Raw genomic sequence first — 16317 nt, 5'->3', positions numbered from 1 at the left:
GAACCCTAGGACAAATGGTGAAAGCAAAGCTATACAGACAAAATCTCACACAGAAGCATACACATACACACAAAAAGAGGAAAAGGAGAAAAAATAATAAATCTTCCTCTCAGAGTCCACCTCCTCAATTTGGGATGATTCATTGTCTATTCAGGTATTCCACAGATGCAGGGTACATCAAGTTGATTGTGGAGATTTAATCTGCTGCTCCTGAGGCTGCTGGGAGAGATTTCCCTTTCTCTTCTTTGTTCGCAAAGCTCCCGGGGTTCAGGTTTGGATTTGGCCCCGCCTCTGTGTGTAGGTCGCCTGAGGGCGTCTGTTCTTTGCTCAGACAGGACGGGGTTAAAGGAGCCGCTGATTCGGGGGGCTCTGGCTCACTCAGGCCGGGGGGAGGGAGGGGTACGGAGTGCGGAGCGAGCCTGAGGAGGCAGAGGCCGGCGTGACATTGCACCAGCCTGAGGCGCGCCGTGCGTTCTCCCGGGGAAGTTGTCCCTGGATCCTGGGCCCCTGGCAGTGGCGGGCTGCACAGGCTCCCCGGAAGGGAGGTGTGGATAGTGACCTGTGCTCGCACACAGGCTTCTTGGTGGCGGCAGCAGCAGCCTTAGCGTCTCATGCCCGTCTCTGGGGTCCGCAATGTTAGCCGCGGCTCGCGCCTGTCTCTGGAGCTCCTTTAAGCAGCGCTCTTAATCCCCTCTCCTCGCGTACCAGGAGACAAAGAGGGAAGAAAAAGTCTCTTGCCTCTTTGGCAGCTCCATACTTTTCCCCGTACTCTGTCCCGGCTAGCCGTGGTGCACTAACTCCCTGCAGGCTGTGTTCACGCCGCCAACCCCAGTCCTCTCCCTGCGCTCCAACCGAAGCCCGAGCCTCAGCTCCCAGCCCCGCTCGCCCCGGTGGGTGAGCAGACAAGCGTCTCGGGCTGGTGAGTGCTGATCGGCACCGATCCTCTGTGCGGGAATCTCTCTGCTTTCCTTTCCGCACCCCTGTTGTTGTGCTGTCCTCCGTGGCTCCGAAGCTTCCCCGCTCCGACAACCACAGTGTCCGCCCACGAAGGGCCTTCGTAGTGTGTGGAAACCTTTCCTCCTTCACAGCTCCCTCCCACTGGTGCAGGTCCCGTCCCTATTCTTTTGTCTCTGTTTATTTTTTTCTCTTTTGACCTACCCAGGTATGTGGGGAGTTTCTTGCCTTTTGGGAGGTCTGAGGTCTTCTGCCAGTGTTCAGTAGGTGTTCTGTAGGAGTTGTTACACGTGTAGATGTATTCCTGATGTATCTGTGGGGAGGAAGGTGATCTCTGCGTCTTACTCTTATGCCATCTTCCCTGACTTCTCCAGACCAAAGGTTTTAATAAGGAAAGTGCAACAGTAAATATTAATAAAAAGAAAAATCCACCAAGAAGATATCATAATCATGAGCTTGTATACAACTTCAAATTAAGAAAGCAAAAACAATAATAATGAATTACACGTCTATAATCATATTAAGAGATTTTAATACAGTTCTGTCCAAAACTGGTAAATCAAGCAGATAAAAATTAGGTTGTAGAAGATTGTAAATACCTTGAACAACCTTTCTACTAAAAATAGAAATGCTGGATAAATTTTTTTTTAATATTTTTTTAAATGTAGAGTTGAACTGATAAGAAAGAAAGGAAGCCTAGGGCCAAAAATGAAGCAGGAATGCAAAGAAGTAAACACGTACTCAGCTGGCTTTTTACCCTGAAGGCATCTGCCAAATGCCTGTGACTCTTGAGTTTCTGTTTTGACAGGTGTGAGGAGTACAAAGGACAGGAGAGTTAATTCTACGTCCAGTTCAAGGTGAGGAGTCTAATAGAAAACTCTGCATAAGGCTGGGGACTGCAAAGGGCTACAATTTCAGCATAAAGGTGATCTAGAAATAAACCACCTTGTTCATCTAGACTGTGGCATTGGGTAGAGGGATATCAGAAAATCTCTGAATTTCTAACCACAAGCCAGCCTTCATGCAGCCTTCATGCTGCGATATGGTCCAAAACCCTCCAGCCAGCAATTTTAAACTGGATCCAGCTTGGCAGGGCTGTCAGGTACCTGCAAAAAGAAACGCAAATCTTCTCTGAAGGAGCAAACTAAGTATTATAAAGAAGTCAGTTCTTCCCAAATTAATCTATGAATTTAGTGCAGTTTTAATCAAAATCCCAACAGAATGTTTTTTTTTTCTTAACTTGATTTAAAAGTTCATATTGAACAGCAAAGTGGCAAGAATGTCTGAGAAAAGTTTGAGGAAGACTGAGATTGTAGGAGTATTCACCCCTCCAGATATCAGACGTTGTCTTAGGACAGGGATAGATTAAGTGACCTATGGAATGGAATAGAACTTCCAGAAACAGACCCATGCATATATGAAAATTTTATATATGACAGCAGGGGCATTATAAACCAGTGGGGGAAAATGGAAAAGAGAATTTGTTATATGTATGAAAAAAGAAAATGAAATTAGATTTCTATCTCATACCATAACTAAAAATAACTGCCAGTTAAAGACCTAATTATGAAAGCAAACCTTTTTAGAAGAAATATAGAATATTTATGTTCTAAGTACGAGAAAGGATTCTTTTTAAGACACAAAAAGTATAAACCATTGAGGACTGATAAATTCAACTGCATTAAAATTTAAAACTTCATTATAACCAAAGACATAACAGTGTGAGAAGGTAAGCTATAAGCTGGTGCGAGAAGATATTTTCAATGTACATAGCCAAAGAAAGGATTAGTGGGCTTCCCTGGTGGCGCAGTGGTTGAGAGTCCGCCTGCTGATGCAGGGTAGACGGGTTCGTGCCCCGGTCCGGGAAGGTCCCACATGCCGCGGAGCGGCTGGGCCCGTGGGCCATGGCTGCTGAGCCTGCGCGTCCAGAGCCTGTGCTCCGCAACGGGAGGGGCCACAGCAGTGAGAGGCCCGCGTACCGCAAAAAAAAAAAAAAAGGATTAGTATCCAGAATATATGAAACAATTACCTTAGAGCAAAATAGGCAGAGACTCGCATAAGAGAAAATAAAATGAGCAATAAATATGGAAAGATTTTCAAGCTTACTAGTTATGGAAATGCAAATAAAAATAACAATGAAGAAATATCAAATATTGACAAAGATGCTGAGAAATAGAAAATTCTTAGACATTATTGATGGAATATAAATTGGTAAAATTATTTTGAGCAATTTAGCAATATCTGGTAAAATTGAAGATCGATTGTTTAAAAGAAATTAAAGCACATGTGAACAAGGAAACGTGTAAAGAAGGTTCATTACAGCATCGTTAGTAATAGAAGTTGAAAACAAATCTCCATCAAGAGGAAGATAAGGGACTTCCCTGGCGGTCCAGTGGTTAAGACTTCGCCTTCCAAGGCAGGGGGTGCAGGTTCAATCCCTGGTTGGGGGGCTAAGATCCCACATGCCTCGTGGCCACAAAAACAAAACATAAAAGGAAGATAAATGAATTGTATACTCATACGATGGAATACTATACATCAGTTAAAATAAATGAACTAGAAGCATCAGCATCAGATATATCAGAACTAAAAGGTCGAGCCAGAAAAGCAAATTGTAGAATGAGCTGTACAGTGTGATACCATTTACATAAAGTTTAAAAATAAACATAAACTTGATGAAGGCATGTATTTGTTTGTTCTCTGCTCTATCCCTAGCACCTAGAACTGTGCCACATAGTGGGTGCTCATTAAATATTTACAGAATAAGTTGAATGCAAAACCAAACTGTAAATTACTTATGGATACATACTTATGAATTCATAGTATTAAAAACTTGCAAGGGGAGTGACAAACAACAAATTTTGGATAGTGGTTCCCTCTGGAGAGGGAGGGAGGGGAATGGGATTGGGGAGGGATATACAGGGGTCTTCAATTGTGTTTGTAATGTTCAAAAAAATCTGAAATATAACCAAATGTTAAAATTTGATAAAGCTGGGTGGTGGGTATCACAGATGTTTGTTATATTCTTCATAATTTTCTTTATGTTTATAATATTTTACAATTTTAAAATTTCTTATCTCAAAAAGAAAAGACATGTCAAGTTGTTTGCCCCTACTCAAAATGACCTCTGACTAATTTGCTATTAGAATTTGTGTTCTTTTTCAATGTCAGTTCTCATTTGATGCTATCAATGTGACTGCCCTAGAACCCCACACCTACAAATTTGAATTTGCTTCTTATCTGTTTGTTAGAAAAACGGATTTTGAAGCTATTTAGAAGTACATATCACTTAAGTGTTTTGAGTAAGGATCTGAAAGGTCCTCTGGCATGAGCTTAATTGTGTATTACTTATTAATTTTTTGAGTGCTTACCATGTGCCAAACCTTTTGTGAAGCACTTTTGATACATTATATTGTTTAATCCTCACAGTATCCTGATGTGAGACAGATATTGTACTCATTTTAAGGAATGAAGAAACTGCAACTCAGATAAAGAGATTTCCCCGGGGTCTTTTTATAGGAAGTGGTAGAGCTGGAATTCATACTCAGTTCCATTAGACCACCTCACTGTACTGTTCAGAGATATGGACATGCATTTCCTGGTTTGGTTCTAGATAGTCATTTTCCACATACTTAGTAATATCTTCTAGTTCATTTCTTAGATTTGAGGTTTGCTTATATTGTAAAATAAAAATATTGATAGTTGTCGAGAGTATTTTCTGTTGCTTCATATGAAAGTAAGGGAAAAAATATGTAATTTAAATTCTTAAGCCCAATATACAGCCTTACTTCTCATTCATGAAGGTTTAAGAGTTTAAGAGTCCATTTAATAATCAAGGTCCCCCAGTTATGAGGTTAGAGGGGGAACTGAGGTTATCCTAAGAATATTTACTTAGTGATATGGCAGTTAAAAAATTAGTACCCATTTAAATATTCCAGGATCTGCTTTTCCCTCCCACTGTCTTTGTTGGTCTTTTCCTGATTGTTATATTTCAAACAATATAATGTAGGTGCAGTGCTTATCATGGGGAACATGAAATTTCTGATCTTGTAAAGGATGTAAAATTTTGCAAGGCCTTGAGAGTGATGTTAGAGAACTGGTCAAAATCATTGGCAAATGAGGATCTGATAGAGTGAGACTAGTTATCAATTAGAGAAAAGAGAACGACAGAAATGATGACATGATAGAAACTTCAAAGAATTATGTGAATATCCCACAGGACTAAGGAAAGGCCTTTGGGAAAATTGATAAAGACCTTGAATGTTATACAGAAATGGCCCTCTTTTTATTATAGTACAAAATTCAGATATGAAGTAAGGATGTCATATTCTGCTTCATAATTTCATTGGAAAGATTATGCAAAAAACCCAAACATTTAATTTATTCTTCTAAGAATTTGCATATAGTTAAATAAATTTTAAAAGGCCTTTTTTGATGATTTTTAGTTGGTTTTCTAAAAAATATACAACACTTCCTTTCCCTTGTACAATGAAATGTTGGTACCTGTTTTAAGAAAATTCAATTTCAGTTGCTGTTATCCTTTACCAATCATCCTCTGATAATGAAGACCTCAATTTATCCAGAGCTGTCATATACTGGAGTTTAATGGAGACATATGGAAAAGTTCTGTAATTCAGAAACTCATAGATTTCAATGTGTGTGGAGTGTCTCTTGTTTATTAGAGACCATGTAGTTAAAAATACTTTATAATTATTAACTTATTAGGTAGACTAAGTTTTAATTTGAGAGGATTGGGCCAGATCTCCAAGACTTATCTACCACTTTACACTTTCTGTGTCTACTTACTTTGGGATAAGAATTGTTGAGGGTGCTTTAACTGGTCTCCTAGTCTACATTCTTAATTTTCTATAATTTATCTACTCTCTTTACCAATGATTCTCCAGTACCAAAATTTTTAACAGGTAATACTTTGAGGGAAAAATGAGAAAACTAAAGTCTAACTATTGAATTTTCATTAAAGTAAACTTATTCAATTAAAAATTATTAACTTTTGTTCCATGATTTTCTGCATTACTGATATTAAAATATCCATGCAACAATAGTAATTTTTTTCAGTGGCCTTACTGACAAAAATTTTTAAACCAATCCCTCTATTTTATTTTTTATGAATATAGTTTTGGAACCTAGCCAGCTCAGAGATCCTTCTGAAAGTCTTAACCAATCATGTCACTTTTTGGCTTGAAACCCTTCAAGGTGGACCACTGCGGCCTACAGCAATATAATCCCACTGGGGTTTTGAATCCATATGTGCATTATTTTCTGTACGAAATAAAATAGCTTAGTGTTTTTTTCCCTAAATTTTTCAAATATATAAAGATGCTTCTATGATGATGATCAATTTATTTTAAAAGTCTGACTTGACTTTCCAGTAGCCTTTGTTATTTTGTATTTTTTTAAATCGTATAATTCCTGTCAAGTGTGGAAGTCATTGAAATATTTTTACTTTTAAAAGCCTCATCAGTAAAGGTAAAACTATAAGGACAAAAAATGGATTTGACAATATAATAATTAAATTTTTGATATGGTAAGAAAACATGTGAACCACGTTTAAAGATAGAAATATATGGAAAACATATTCAACATACTGTATTTGAAAAACTGAAGAATATTAGTAATATTTTGTAACTCAATAATAAAACTAATATTGCAAGAGGAAAATCAGCAAGGAACATGAATAGCAATTCCCTAAAGAAATATAATCTTCCAATTAATATGAAAAAAGTTCAACTTTACTAAAAATAAGTTTCAACCTAAAACAAGATGATATTTTTTTCCTAGCACTTAGCACAGGTATTAAAAAATACCTCTGTGGGAAGGGTTTGGAGAAGCAGGCACTCTCATAACCGCTGGTAGAACTAGATATTGGTATGTTCTTTTGAAGACAATTTGTCTATATGTATCAAAAGCCTTACCTTTAAAAAAAAATCCCTTTTTACTTAACAATACATTTTTCTGGAAATGTATTTAGAAAAATAACTAGGAATGTGATTAATATTTAGCTGTTAGCATATTCATCATTGTGTTTTGAATAAATTGGCAGCAATCTAAACATCCAAAAATTGCAAATTAGTTTAAAATAGAAAAGATTATGGTTCACTCATACGGTGAATGCTATTCAGCCATTAAGAATTATTTTGTCAATAAATCTTTAATGACATGGCAAAATAGTTATGAAATAATATTAGGCTTGAAATACATGAATTAGGCTAAATATCAATTACAGTGGTTATTTTTGGTGTTAGATTTTTTTCCATTTAAAAAAATATTTTCAATGGGCATGTATTTATAATTAACAAATAGTTATTGGGAATCACTATAGAATAATACCATGATGTATTCTCTACTTGTCTCTACTTTTCCACACACAGCACTTCTAACTGCTGTTGCCTCTCAGAGTACACCATCCCTGTACACACTTTTGTAACTTTGCTTACCCCTTGGCCACTTAGGGTGTTCCTGCTCATTTTTTTTAAGTCAGTTCAAATGACACCACCATGAAACCTGTCCTAAACATCCTCTTTTCTTTGCTTACTCCCCACACATGTATTTTGTATAACTATGTATTTCTAATGTCTTCTGCACTAGGCAGTGAACTTCTATCTTATTCATTTATTTAATAAATATTTGTGAGTGGGACTGTGTGTGTTGGGTACTGCAGATCTAATCATGAATTATGCAGACAGGTTTCCCCTGCCTTCAAGGAGTTTATAGCCTTGTAAATTTATTCCTTACACTGTAACATTAAGTATTACCATAGAACTGTAGAGTGCTTTGGGAAGTTAGAAGATCGGTAAATCTGGCCCAGGCTGGATAGGGAGAGAAGCCTTCCTGGAAGGGATGATAGCTGGCTATTAAAAAGAAAGCAAGTGTTATCCAGGTCAAGAGGTAGGGAGGATGTGGTTTCAGGTAGCAGAAACAGCCTGTACAAAAGCCTGGGATTTTAAAATCGTGTTAGTTTCAGGAAGGCCATTATGCTGTTGTGGATATTGAGATTGATTTCTGAGACAAAATAATTTTATATAATTCTAAATAATAATAATTCAAAATAACTATATATATATATATATATATATATATATAAATATATATATATAAAAGAAACTCCAGAATTCATTTCTTCTGCGAGAGATTAGTTATATATAAAAGAATATGTTAGAGAAGGCATCCTAATGTTGAATTGAGCAGAAATTAAAATGTGATAGGTAGGTTATTTTTTAAGTGTTTATATAAAATATATTCTCACTAAGGATTGAGAAATTAGTGTAAAATAATTAAAAATCTGAATTATAGAGTATTTTAATTGTCTACTTTGTTTTTATGGAAGTATAGTTGATTTACAATGTTGTGTTATTTTCTGATATACAGCAAAGTGATTCAGTTATATATATATATTTTTCATATTCTCTCATTATGGTTTATTACAACATATTGAATATAGTCCCCTGTGCTATACAGTAGGACCTTGTTGTTTATCTATTTTCTATATAGTAGTTTGTTTCTGCTAATCCCAAACTCCTAGTTTATGCACCGCCCTTTCCCCTTTTGTAACCATAAGTTTGTTTTCTAGGGCTGTGAGTCTGTTTCTGTTTTATAAATAAGTTCATTTGTATCATCTTTTAGATTCCACATGTAAGTGATATCATACCATATTTGTCTTTCTCTGTCTTATTTCACTTAGTATGATAATCTCTAGGTCCATCCAGGTTATTGCAAATGGCATTATTTCATTCTTTTTTATGGCTGAGTAGTATTCCTTTGTACATATATATCACGTCTTCTTTATCTGTTCATCCGTCCTTGGACATTTAGGTTGCTTCCATGTCTTGGCTATTTTAATAGTGCTGCAATGAACATTGGGGTACATGTCTTTTTTTGAATTAGAGTTTCCTGATATATTCCCAGGAGTGGGATTGCTGGATCGTATGGCAATTCTATTTTTAGTTTTTTAAGGAACCTCCATACTGTTTTCCATAGTGGATGTACCAATTTACATTCCCACCAACAGTGTAGGAGGGTTCCCTTTTCTCCACATCCTCTCCAGCATTAATTATTTGTACACTTTTTTTTTTTTTTTTTTGCGGTACGCGGGCCTCTCACTGCTGTGGCCTCTCCCGCCGCAGAGCACAGGATCCGGATGCAGGCCCAGCGGCCATGGCTTACGGGCCCAGCCGCTCCGTGGCATGCAGGATCCTCCCGGACCGGGGCACGAACCCGCGTCCCCTGCATCGGCAGGCGGACTCTCAACCACTGCGCCACCAGGGAAGCCCTTATTTGTACACTTTTTAATGATGGCCATTTTGTAAGGTGATACCTCATCGTAGTTTTGATTTGCATTTCTCTAATAATTAGCAATGTTGAACATCTTTTCATGTGCCTGTTGGCCATCTGTATGTCTTCTCTGGAGAAATGCCTATTTAGGTCTTCTGCCCATTTTTTGATTGGGTTGTTTGTTTTTTTGTTATTGAGTTGTACAAGCTGTTTGTATATTTTGGAAATTAAGCCCTTGGAGGTCACATCGTTTGCAAGTATTTTCTCCCAGTCCATAGGTTGTCTTTTCATTTGGTTTATGGTTTCCTTTGCTGTGCAAAAGCTTATAAGTTTGATTAGGTCCCATTTATGTAGTTTTGCTTTTATTTCTATTGCCTTGGAAAACTGTTAATTATCTATTTTGTAATCTTGACTGGTCCAATAAAATGTTGCTAAGTGAGATTATTTGGGGAATGCTTTTGAATTAATAGATAAAAAATGATGGTATGTTTTCTTTTTTTTACTGAATGAAAGATTTTTTAAAGTTCTGTAGTGCTTTACAATTTTCAAAAGTTTCACACAGATGATTTTATATAATCCCATAATAACCCCATTTTTTTTCCCCTCCTACCCCTCTCCTGCCCCTCCCTGCTTCCCTCTCCCCACTGGTAACCACTTGTTTATTCTCTGTATCTGTGTCTGCCTTTTTAAAAATTTTATTCACTAGTTTGTTGTATTTTTTAGATTCTACATATAAGTGATATCATATAGTATTTGTCTCTTATTTCACTTAGTATAATGCCCTCTAAGTCCATCCATGTTGCTGCAAATGGCAAAGTTTCATTCCTTTTTATGGCTGAGTAGTATTCGATTGTATATATATAACACATCTTCTTTATCCATTCATCTGTTGATGGACACATAGGTTGATTTCATACTATGGCAATTGTAAATAATGCTGCTATAAACATTGGAGTGCATGTATCTTTTTGAATTAGTGTTTTTGTTTTTTTCAGATATATACCCAGGAGTGGAATTGCTGGGTCATATGGTAGTTCTATTTTTAGCTTCTGAGAAACCTCTATACTGTTTTCCACAGTGCCTGTACCCATTTACATTTCCACCAGCAGTGTATGAGGGTTCCTTTTTCTCCCCATACCCACCAACATTTGATATTTGTGTTCTTTTTGATGATAGCCATTCTGACAGGTGTGAGGTGATACCTCATTGTGGTTTTTTAATCTTTTCATGTGCCTTTTGGCCATCTGCATTTTCTCTTTGGAAAAATTAAAAATTAAAAGATGGGTTGTTAGTATTTTTTGATGTTGAGTTGTATAAGCTGTTTATATATTTTGGATATTGACCTTTTATCAGCTGTATCATTTGCAGTATCTTCTCCCATTCAGTAGGTTGTCTTTTCAAACTATTTTGTCAATAGTTTCCTTTGCTGTACAAAAGCTTTTAAGTTGGTTAAAAAATCTTATTAATTTATTAATGTAGTTTACAAACTAATTTATGCATAGCCATAAAATTATTTTGAAATATATATAATCACTAAGTAACAACAGCTTCCCACCCTAAGTCTTTTTTTTAATTTAAAAAATTTATTTTATATTGGAGTATAGTTGATTTACAGTGTTTTGTTAGTTTCAGGTGTACAGCAAAGTGATTTAGTTTTATTTATATATATATATATATATATATATATATATATATTCTTTTTCAGAGTCTTTTCCCATGTAGTTATTACAGAGTACTGAGTAGATTTCCCTGTGCTATAGAGTAGCACAGGGACCTTGTTTGTTTGTTTTTTAAATTAATTAATTTATTTTTTGGCTGTGTTGGGTTTTCGTTGCTGCGTGCGGGCTTTCTCTAGTTGTGGCAAGAGGGGGCTGCTCTTCGTTGTGGTGCATGGGCTTCTTATTGAGGTGACTTCTTTTGTTGCGGAGCACAGGCTCTAGGTGCACGGGCTTCAGTAATTGTGGCATGTGGGCTCAGTAGTTGTGGCTCGCAGGCTCTAGAGCACAGGCTCAATAGTTGTGGCACACGGGCTTAGTTGTTCCGCAGCATGTGGGATCTTCCTGGACCAGGGCTCGAATGTGTGTCCTCTGCATTGGCAGGCAGATTCTTAACCACTGTGCCACCAGGGAAGCCCTATTTTTATTTTTTAATTTTTTAAAATTTATTTATCTATTTATTTGGCTGCGCCACACAGCTTTCGGGATCTTAGTTCCCAGACCAGGGATTGAATCTGGGCCCTCGGCAGTGAAAGCACAGAGTCCTAACCACTGGACTGCCAGGGAAGTCCCTGTGGGGAATTTTTAAATTACTGATTCAATTTCATTGCTGGTAATTGATCTGTTCATATTTTCTACTTCTTCCTGGTTCAGTCTTGGGAAACTCTATCTTTTTAAGAATTTTTCCATTTCTTCTTGGTTGTCCTAGAAGTGAGATTATTTGGGGAATGGCTTTGAATTAATAGATTAAAAATTATGGCACTTTAGTAGCAATTTTTATATGTAAATGTATTCTAAAGAGAAATGTACTCTAAATAGATAGAGATGTTATTGGTAGCAGAGTAAATATTTCTCATAATTTTGAACACTTTATGCTTAACATGTTTCACTTGCAATTAAGTATTCAAAATCTCCTTTGTCTCCTATTAAATTGTCTCTCACCATTTGTGTTTCCTATACAGATTCTAAAATTCATTTTCTCTAGCACTGTTCTCTAAACACCCACCCCTATTTCTAGTTTTGAGTAAAAATCAATAATGTAAAACAGATAAAATTGCAACATGGCCCTCACTAAATCATAGTATCCTTCTCTGTGGTTATGTGAATTACACTTACTATTTATTATATATTAGAATCACTGGGTTTATACAGTGAGTTTGTAGTCCTTTTTTGATTTGTTTTCTTGATTCCTAATACAGAGACTGCTTCTCAGTTTTTCTTTAATAAGAGATTAAATGAACTAGTTTTTCTTTTCTGCTTTGTAGATTTCTTGATAACCGGCTGTTTGCTACCTGCTCTGATGACACTACAATAGCACTATGGGATCTGAGAAAACTGAACAGCAAAGTATGCACTTTACATGGTCACACTAGCTGGGTGAAGAACATCGAATATGATACTAATACAAGACTCTTAGTAACGTCAGGATTTGATGGAAATGTCATTATTTGGGACACCAACAGGTTTGTGAATAGGAGGTCATGTTAGGATTATGAACAACAAAAAAGTTTTTAAGATGGTAAACAAATTCAGTGTTCTGTCTTAGCTCTCATATCTCTTTAGGAGAAAGAAACTGGCTTTGGGAAAAAACAATCAGAAAGTGATTCCATCTTGTTCCTTGCACTTAGTCACATATTGTGACTAAAAAACTTGGAGAAAATTATGTGGAAAGAAGACCAAGTAATATAGTTAATGATGAAAACTGGTTTATAAGATGAGTTTCCTGAATTTAAGGAAAAGTATTTTTGTTATTATTTCCTTTGTGGAACTGAAATGTTTTTCACTCTTTGGTCCTTCAATTCTAAATCTATTTTGTAATTTTTGCACTTTGTTTTCATGCATTAAAAGAGTGGTTTCTCAGTTGGAGTGGTACTGATCCTTAGGGGAATGTTTGGAAATAATGTGTAGTGCAGTTTTAGTTGTCACTACAGGAGAAGAGAGGAGGATTTCTACTGGCATTTAGTGAGCAGGGATCAGAGTTTCTAAACATTCTGCAGTGCATGGGACAGTTTGCACAGGGGACCAGTCATCCCATCTAAAATGTCACTAATGCCTGTGTTGTGAAACACTTCTGTAGAATATCTCCTTATAGAGAATTGAAAGAGTTGAAGTTTGGGAAATAATTATAATATTCCTGTTGCTAGCTTTGGTAAAATGACAATACAGTAATATACACCAGGAATGTTTCTGAAATATTCTTTTTAGAGCTCATATGTAAAACTAGGGGGATATTCTTAAAGATTTCTAGTTATTCATATTGTTTGAGCAAAGCATAGAGCTACTGATTATCTTTAAACTAAGACAAGCGTGTCTGTTTAAATTTAGGACTAATTATTTTTTAGTTTAGAAATAAAATTTGAATAGGAATATAAATAACTTCCAAATTAGTAGAAGGATAAAAGCTAAAAAATACAATCAATCCAATAGAGGCAGAGAAGAAGAGGGGAAAATCATTTTTTAAAAAAAAAACAGGCAAATTAGGAAGCACAAGAATATGATAGGCAGATAATGGAATATCAACAATTAGAATAAGTATATATGGACTAATGTAACCAGTTATTAGATAGTACTAGATGGATTAAAAAAACAGAAACAAACTCTATGTTCTTCATAAGTAGTATACCTAAAACATACAAACACAGAAAGTTTGAAAGTAAAATGATGGGAAAAAATAAAAGATAAATACAAATCAAAGAAAAATAGTTATATCTACATTAATAGCAGACAAAATAGAGTTTAAGGCATACAGCATTATTAGTGATTTTAAAAAGGTACTATATTAGAAGGTTTATTTCACTAGAACATAAAAATTCTTATCTTGTGTGTACCTAATAACATAGCCTCAAACCATAAAAAGCAAAAACAGACAAGAAAAAAGTGAGAATCTCCATCTCAGTGGAAAATATTAACATCATTCTCTCATTTACTAATAGATAAAATAGACCAAAAAACTAGTAAGTCTATAGAATATTTTAATAATATTAATAAGCTTGATTTAGTAGGCATATGTAGAATTCTGCTCCCAAATAGTGAATACATCCTCTAAAGCAAAGTTTGAACATGTACAAAAATTGAGCGTGTTCTGGACTACGAAGTAAGTCTCAACCAATATCAAAGAATTGTTATCACACAAACCATTTTCCCTGATCCCAGTACAGTTTAATGAACAACAGGTAAATAAAAATTCCCAGGTTTGGAGACTTATAAACTTACTTCCTAAATAATTAATGGATCAAAGAAAAAAATCATAGTGAAATCAGGAGATAGACTAAAAATTAATGAACTAATTAAACATCTTACTCAAAAAGTCTGAAAAAGATAAAAAAGGGTAAACCTGATGAAAGTAGATGTATGGAAATGATAAATATCTTTTTTTAAAAAAGCAGAAATTAATGAAATAGAAAATGAAATACAATAAAGATTTTTTAAAAGCCTGCTCTTCTCTGATAAGATACATTAAGGAAAAAAGAGGACACAATCTCAGCAATTAGAAAGAAGACAATAAAAAATATAGAGTAAGATCACCTTTTGCCAATATACTTGAAAACTTTGATGAAATAGTTTACACAAAAAATACACCTGTGCAAAACTGATCAAGGAAGAAATAGAAAACCTGAAATAGACTTATTACCAGGACTGATATTTAACCATTATGCACTGGTTCAGCTGAAAAGGTTGTTAAAAGATTGAACTTCTTCCATACTAATTGATAAATAGTCACTGTCATGAATCATCCCCACGTGTCATATCCTGGCACCTTCTGGGTACCGTGGCACCTCTTCTAGAGATACTTTCCTCAAGATCTCTCCCTATGATCTAGTAGCTGAAGCCCCCCTTACATAGCAGAGTAATCGCAGGATCCAGTTCCAGCACTGCCACCTGCATCAGCTCTGGCTAGTTTTCATGCAGGGCTGTCACTTCTGCCTTAGCTATTAGAGAAATGAAAAAATCAATTAAAACCTATCTACTGGGACTTCCCTGGTGGTCCACACTCCCATGCAGGGGGCCTGAGTTCGATCCCTGGTTGGGGAACTAGATCCCACATATGTGTGGCAACTAAGAAGTCCGCATGCTGCAACTAAGACCCAGCACAGCCTAAATAAATAAATAATAATAATAAAAGATTTTTTTAAAAAAAGAAAGAAAAGAACCCGCATGCTGCAATGAAGATCCTGCACACAGCAACGACGACCCGGCGCCACCAAATAAGTAAATAAATATTTTTTAAAAAAATACCTATCTACTAATAAAACAGCAGCCTGTCAATTTTACAGGTGACTTCTACCAAATATTACAAGAAACAGAACATTCCAATCTTATTAAACTGTTCAGAGTCCAGAAAAATGGAATTCTTACCTCAGGTATGACCTTGATACACAAACTCAAAATGAAAGGTCAGTCTGTACTATGGATGTTGATGCGAATATTCTAAAAAAGGGAAATTGGATCCTGTAAGATATTAATCAAAATATCATGACCGGGCTTCCCTGGTGGCACAGTGGTTGAGAGTCTGCCTGCCGATGCAGGGGACACGGGTTCGAGCCCTGGTCTGGGAGGGATCCCACATGCCGCGGAGCAAATGGGCCTGTGAGCCACAACTACTGAGCCTGCGCGTCTGGAGCCTGTGCTCCACAACGAGAGGCCGCGATAGTGAGAGGCCCGCGCACCACGATGAAGAGTGGCCCCCGCTCGCTGTAACTGGAGAAAGCCCTCACACAGAAACGAAGACCCAACACAGCCAAAAATAAATAAATAAATAAATTAATTAATTTAAAAAAATATATCATGACCAAGTTGGGTTTATTCTAGAAATGAAAAGATTTATCAATAGAAATTCTATTAGTATAATTTATCACACCAGGTTAAATAGAAAAATCCATATGATTGTTTCAACTGAAGAATAAAATTCAACATTTGTTCATAATTAAAAACAAAAGAAGGGACATCATTACCAACTTTATAAAAAAAAATAAAAGTATTACAAAGGAATACAATGAAAAACTCTATGGCAACAAATCAGACAACTTACATAAACAAATACCTACAGAATCATAAATTACTTAAACTGACTCCAGAGCAAACAAAGTCTATAGACCTACTGACCTACATAGCAAATAAAGAAATTGAATTGGTTTAAAATTGAATTTTAGGGCTTCCCTGGTGGCGCAGTGGTTGAGAGTCCGCCTGCCGATGCAGGGGACACGGGTTCGTGCCCCGGTCCGGGAGGATCCCACATGCCGCGGAGCGGCTGGGCCTGTGAGCCATGGCCGCTGAGCCTGCGCGTCCGGAGCCTGTGCTCCGCAATGGGAGAAGCCACAACAGTGAGAGGCCCGCGTACCGCAAAAAAAAAAAAAAAAAA

General features: G+C 36.4%; 1 protein-coding gene across 3 annotated transcripts in view; it reads left to right on the top strand.

The window, feature by feature from the left end:
- Window positions 1-16317, top strand: part of DCAF10 (DDB1 and CUL4 associated factor 10) — a 53876-nt gene that overhangs the window by 24718 nt on the left and 12841 nt on the right. The window contains exons 3-4 of one of the 3 annotated variants that reach the window (XM_027105460.1): window positions 1763-1811; window positions 12224-12291. The exons of 1 other annotated variant lie outside the window; for it this stretch is intronic. In XM_027105460.1, coding sequence (XP_026961261.1) covers window positions 1763-1793 — 31 coding nt within the window. In that variant the 3' untranslated portion in view covers window positions 1794-1811; window positions 12224-12291. Of the gene's footprint in view, window positions 1-1762; window positions 1812-12223; window positions 12422-16317 lie in introns of those variants that run through there. One more of the 3 variants, XM_027105454.1, reaches the window with a different exon arrangement.

Source organism: Aethalodelphis obliquidens, unplaced genomic scaffold, assembly GCF_003676395.1.
Source record: "Aethalodelphis obliquidens isolate GAN/ISIS:26980383/991018 unplaced genomic scaffold, ASM367639v1 scaffold7, whole genome shotgun sequence".
Classification (NCBI taxonomy): domain Eukaryota; kingdom Metazoa; phylum Chordata; class Mammalia; order Artiodactyla; family Delphinidae; genus Aethalodelphis; species Aethalodelphis obliquidens.
Note: the sequence above shows the minus strand (reverse complement) of the source record. Positions and strands in the feature narration are given on the sequence as shown.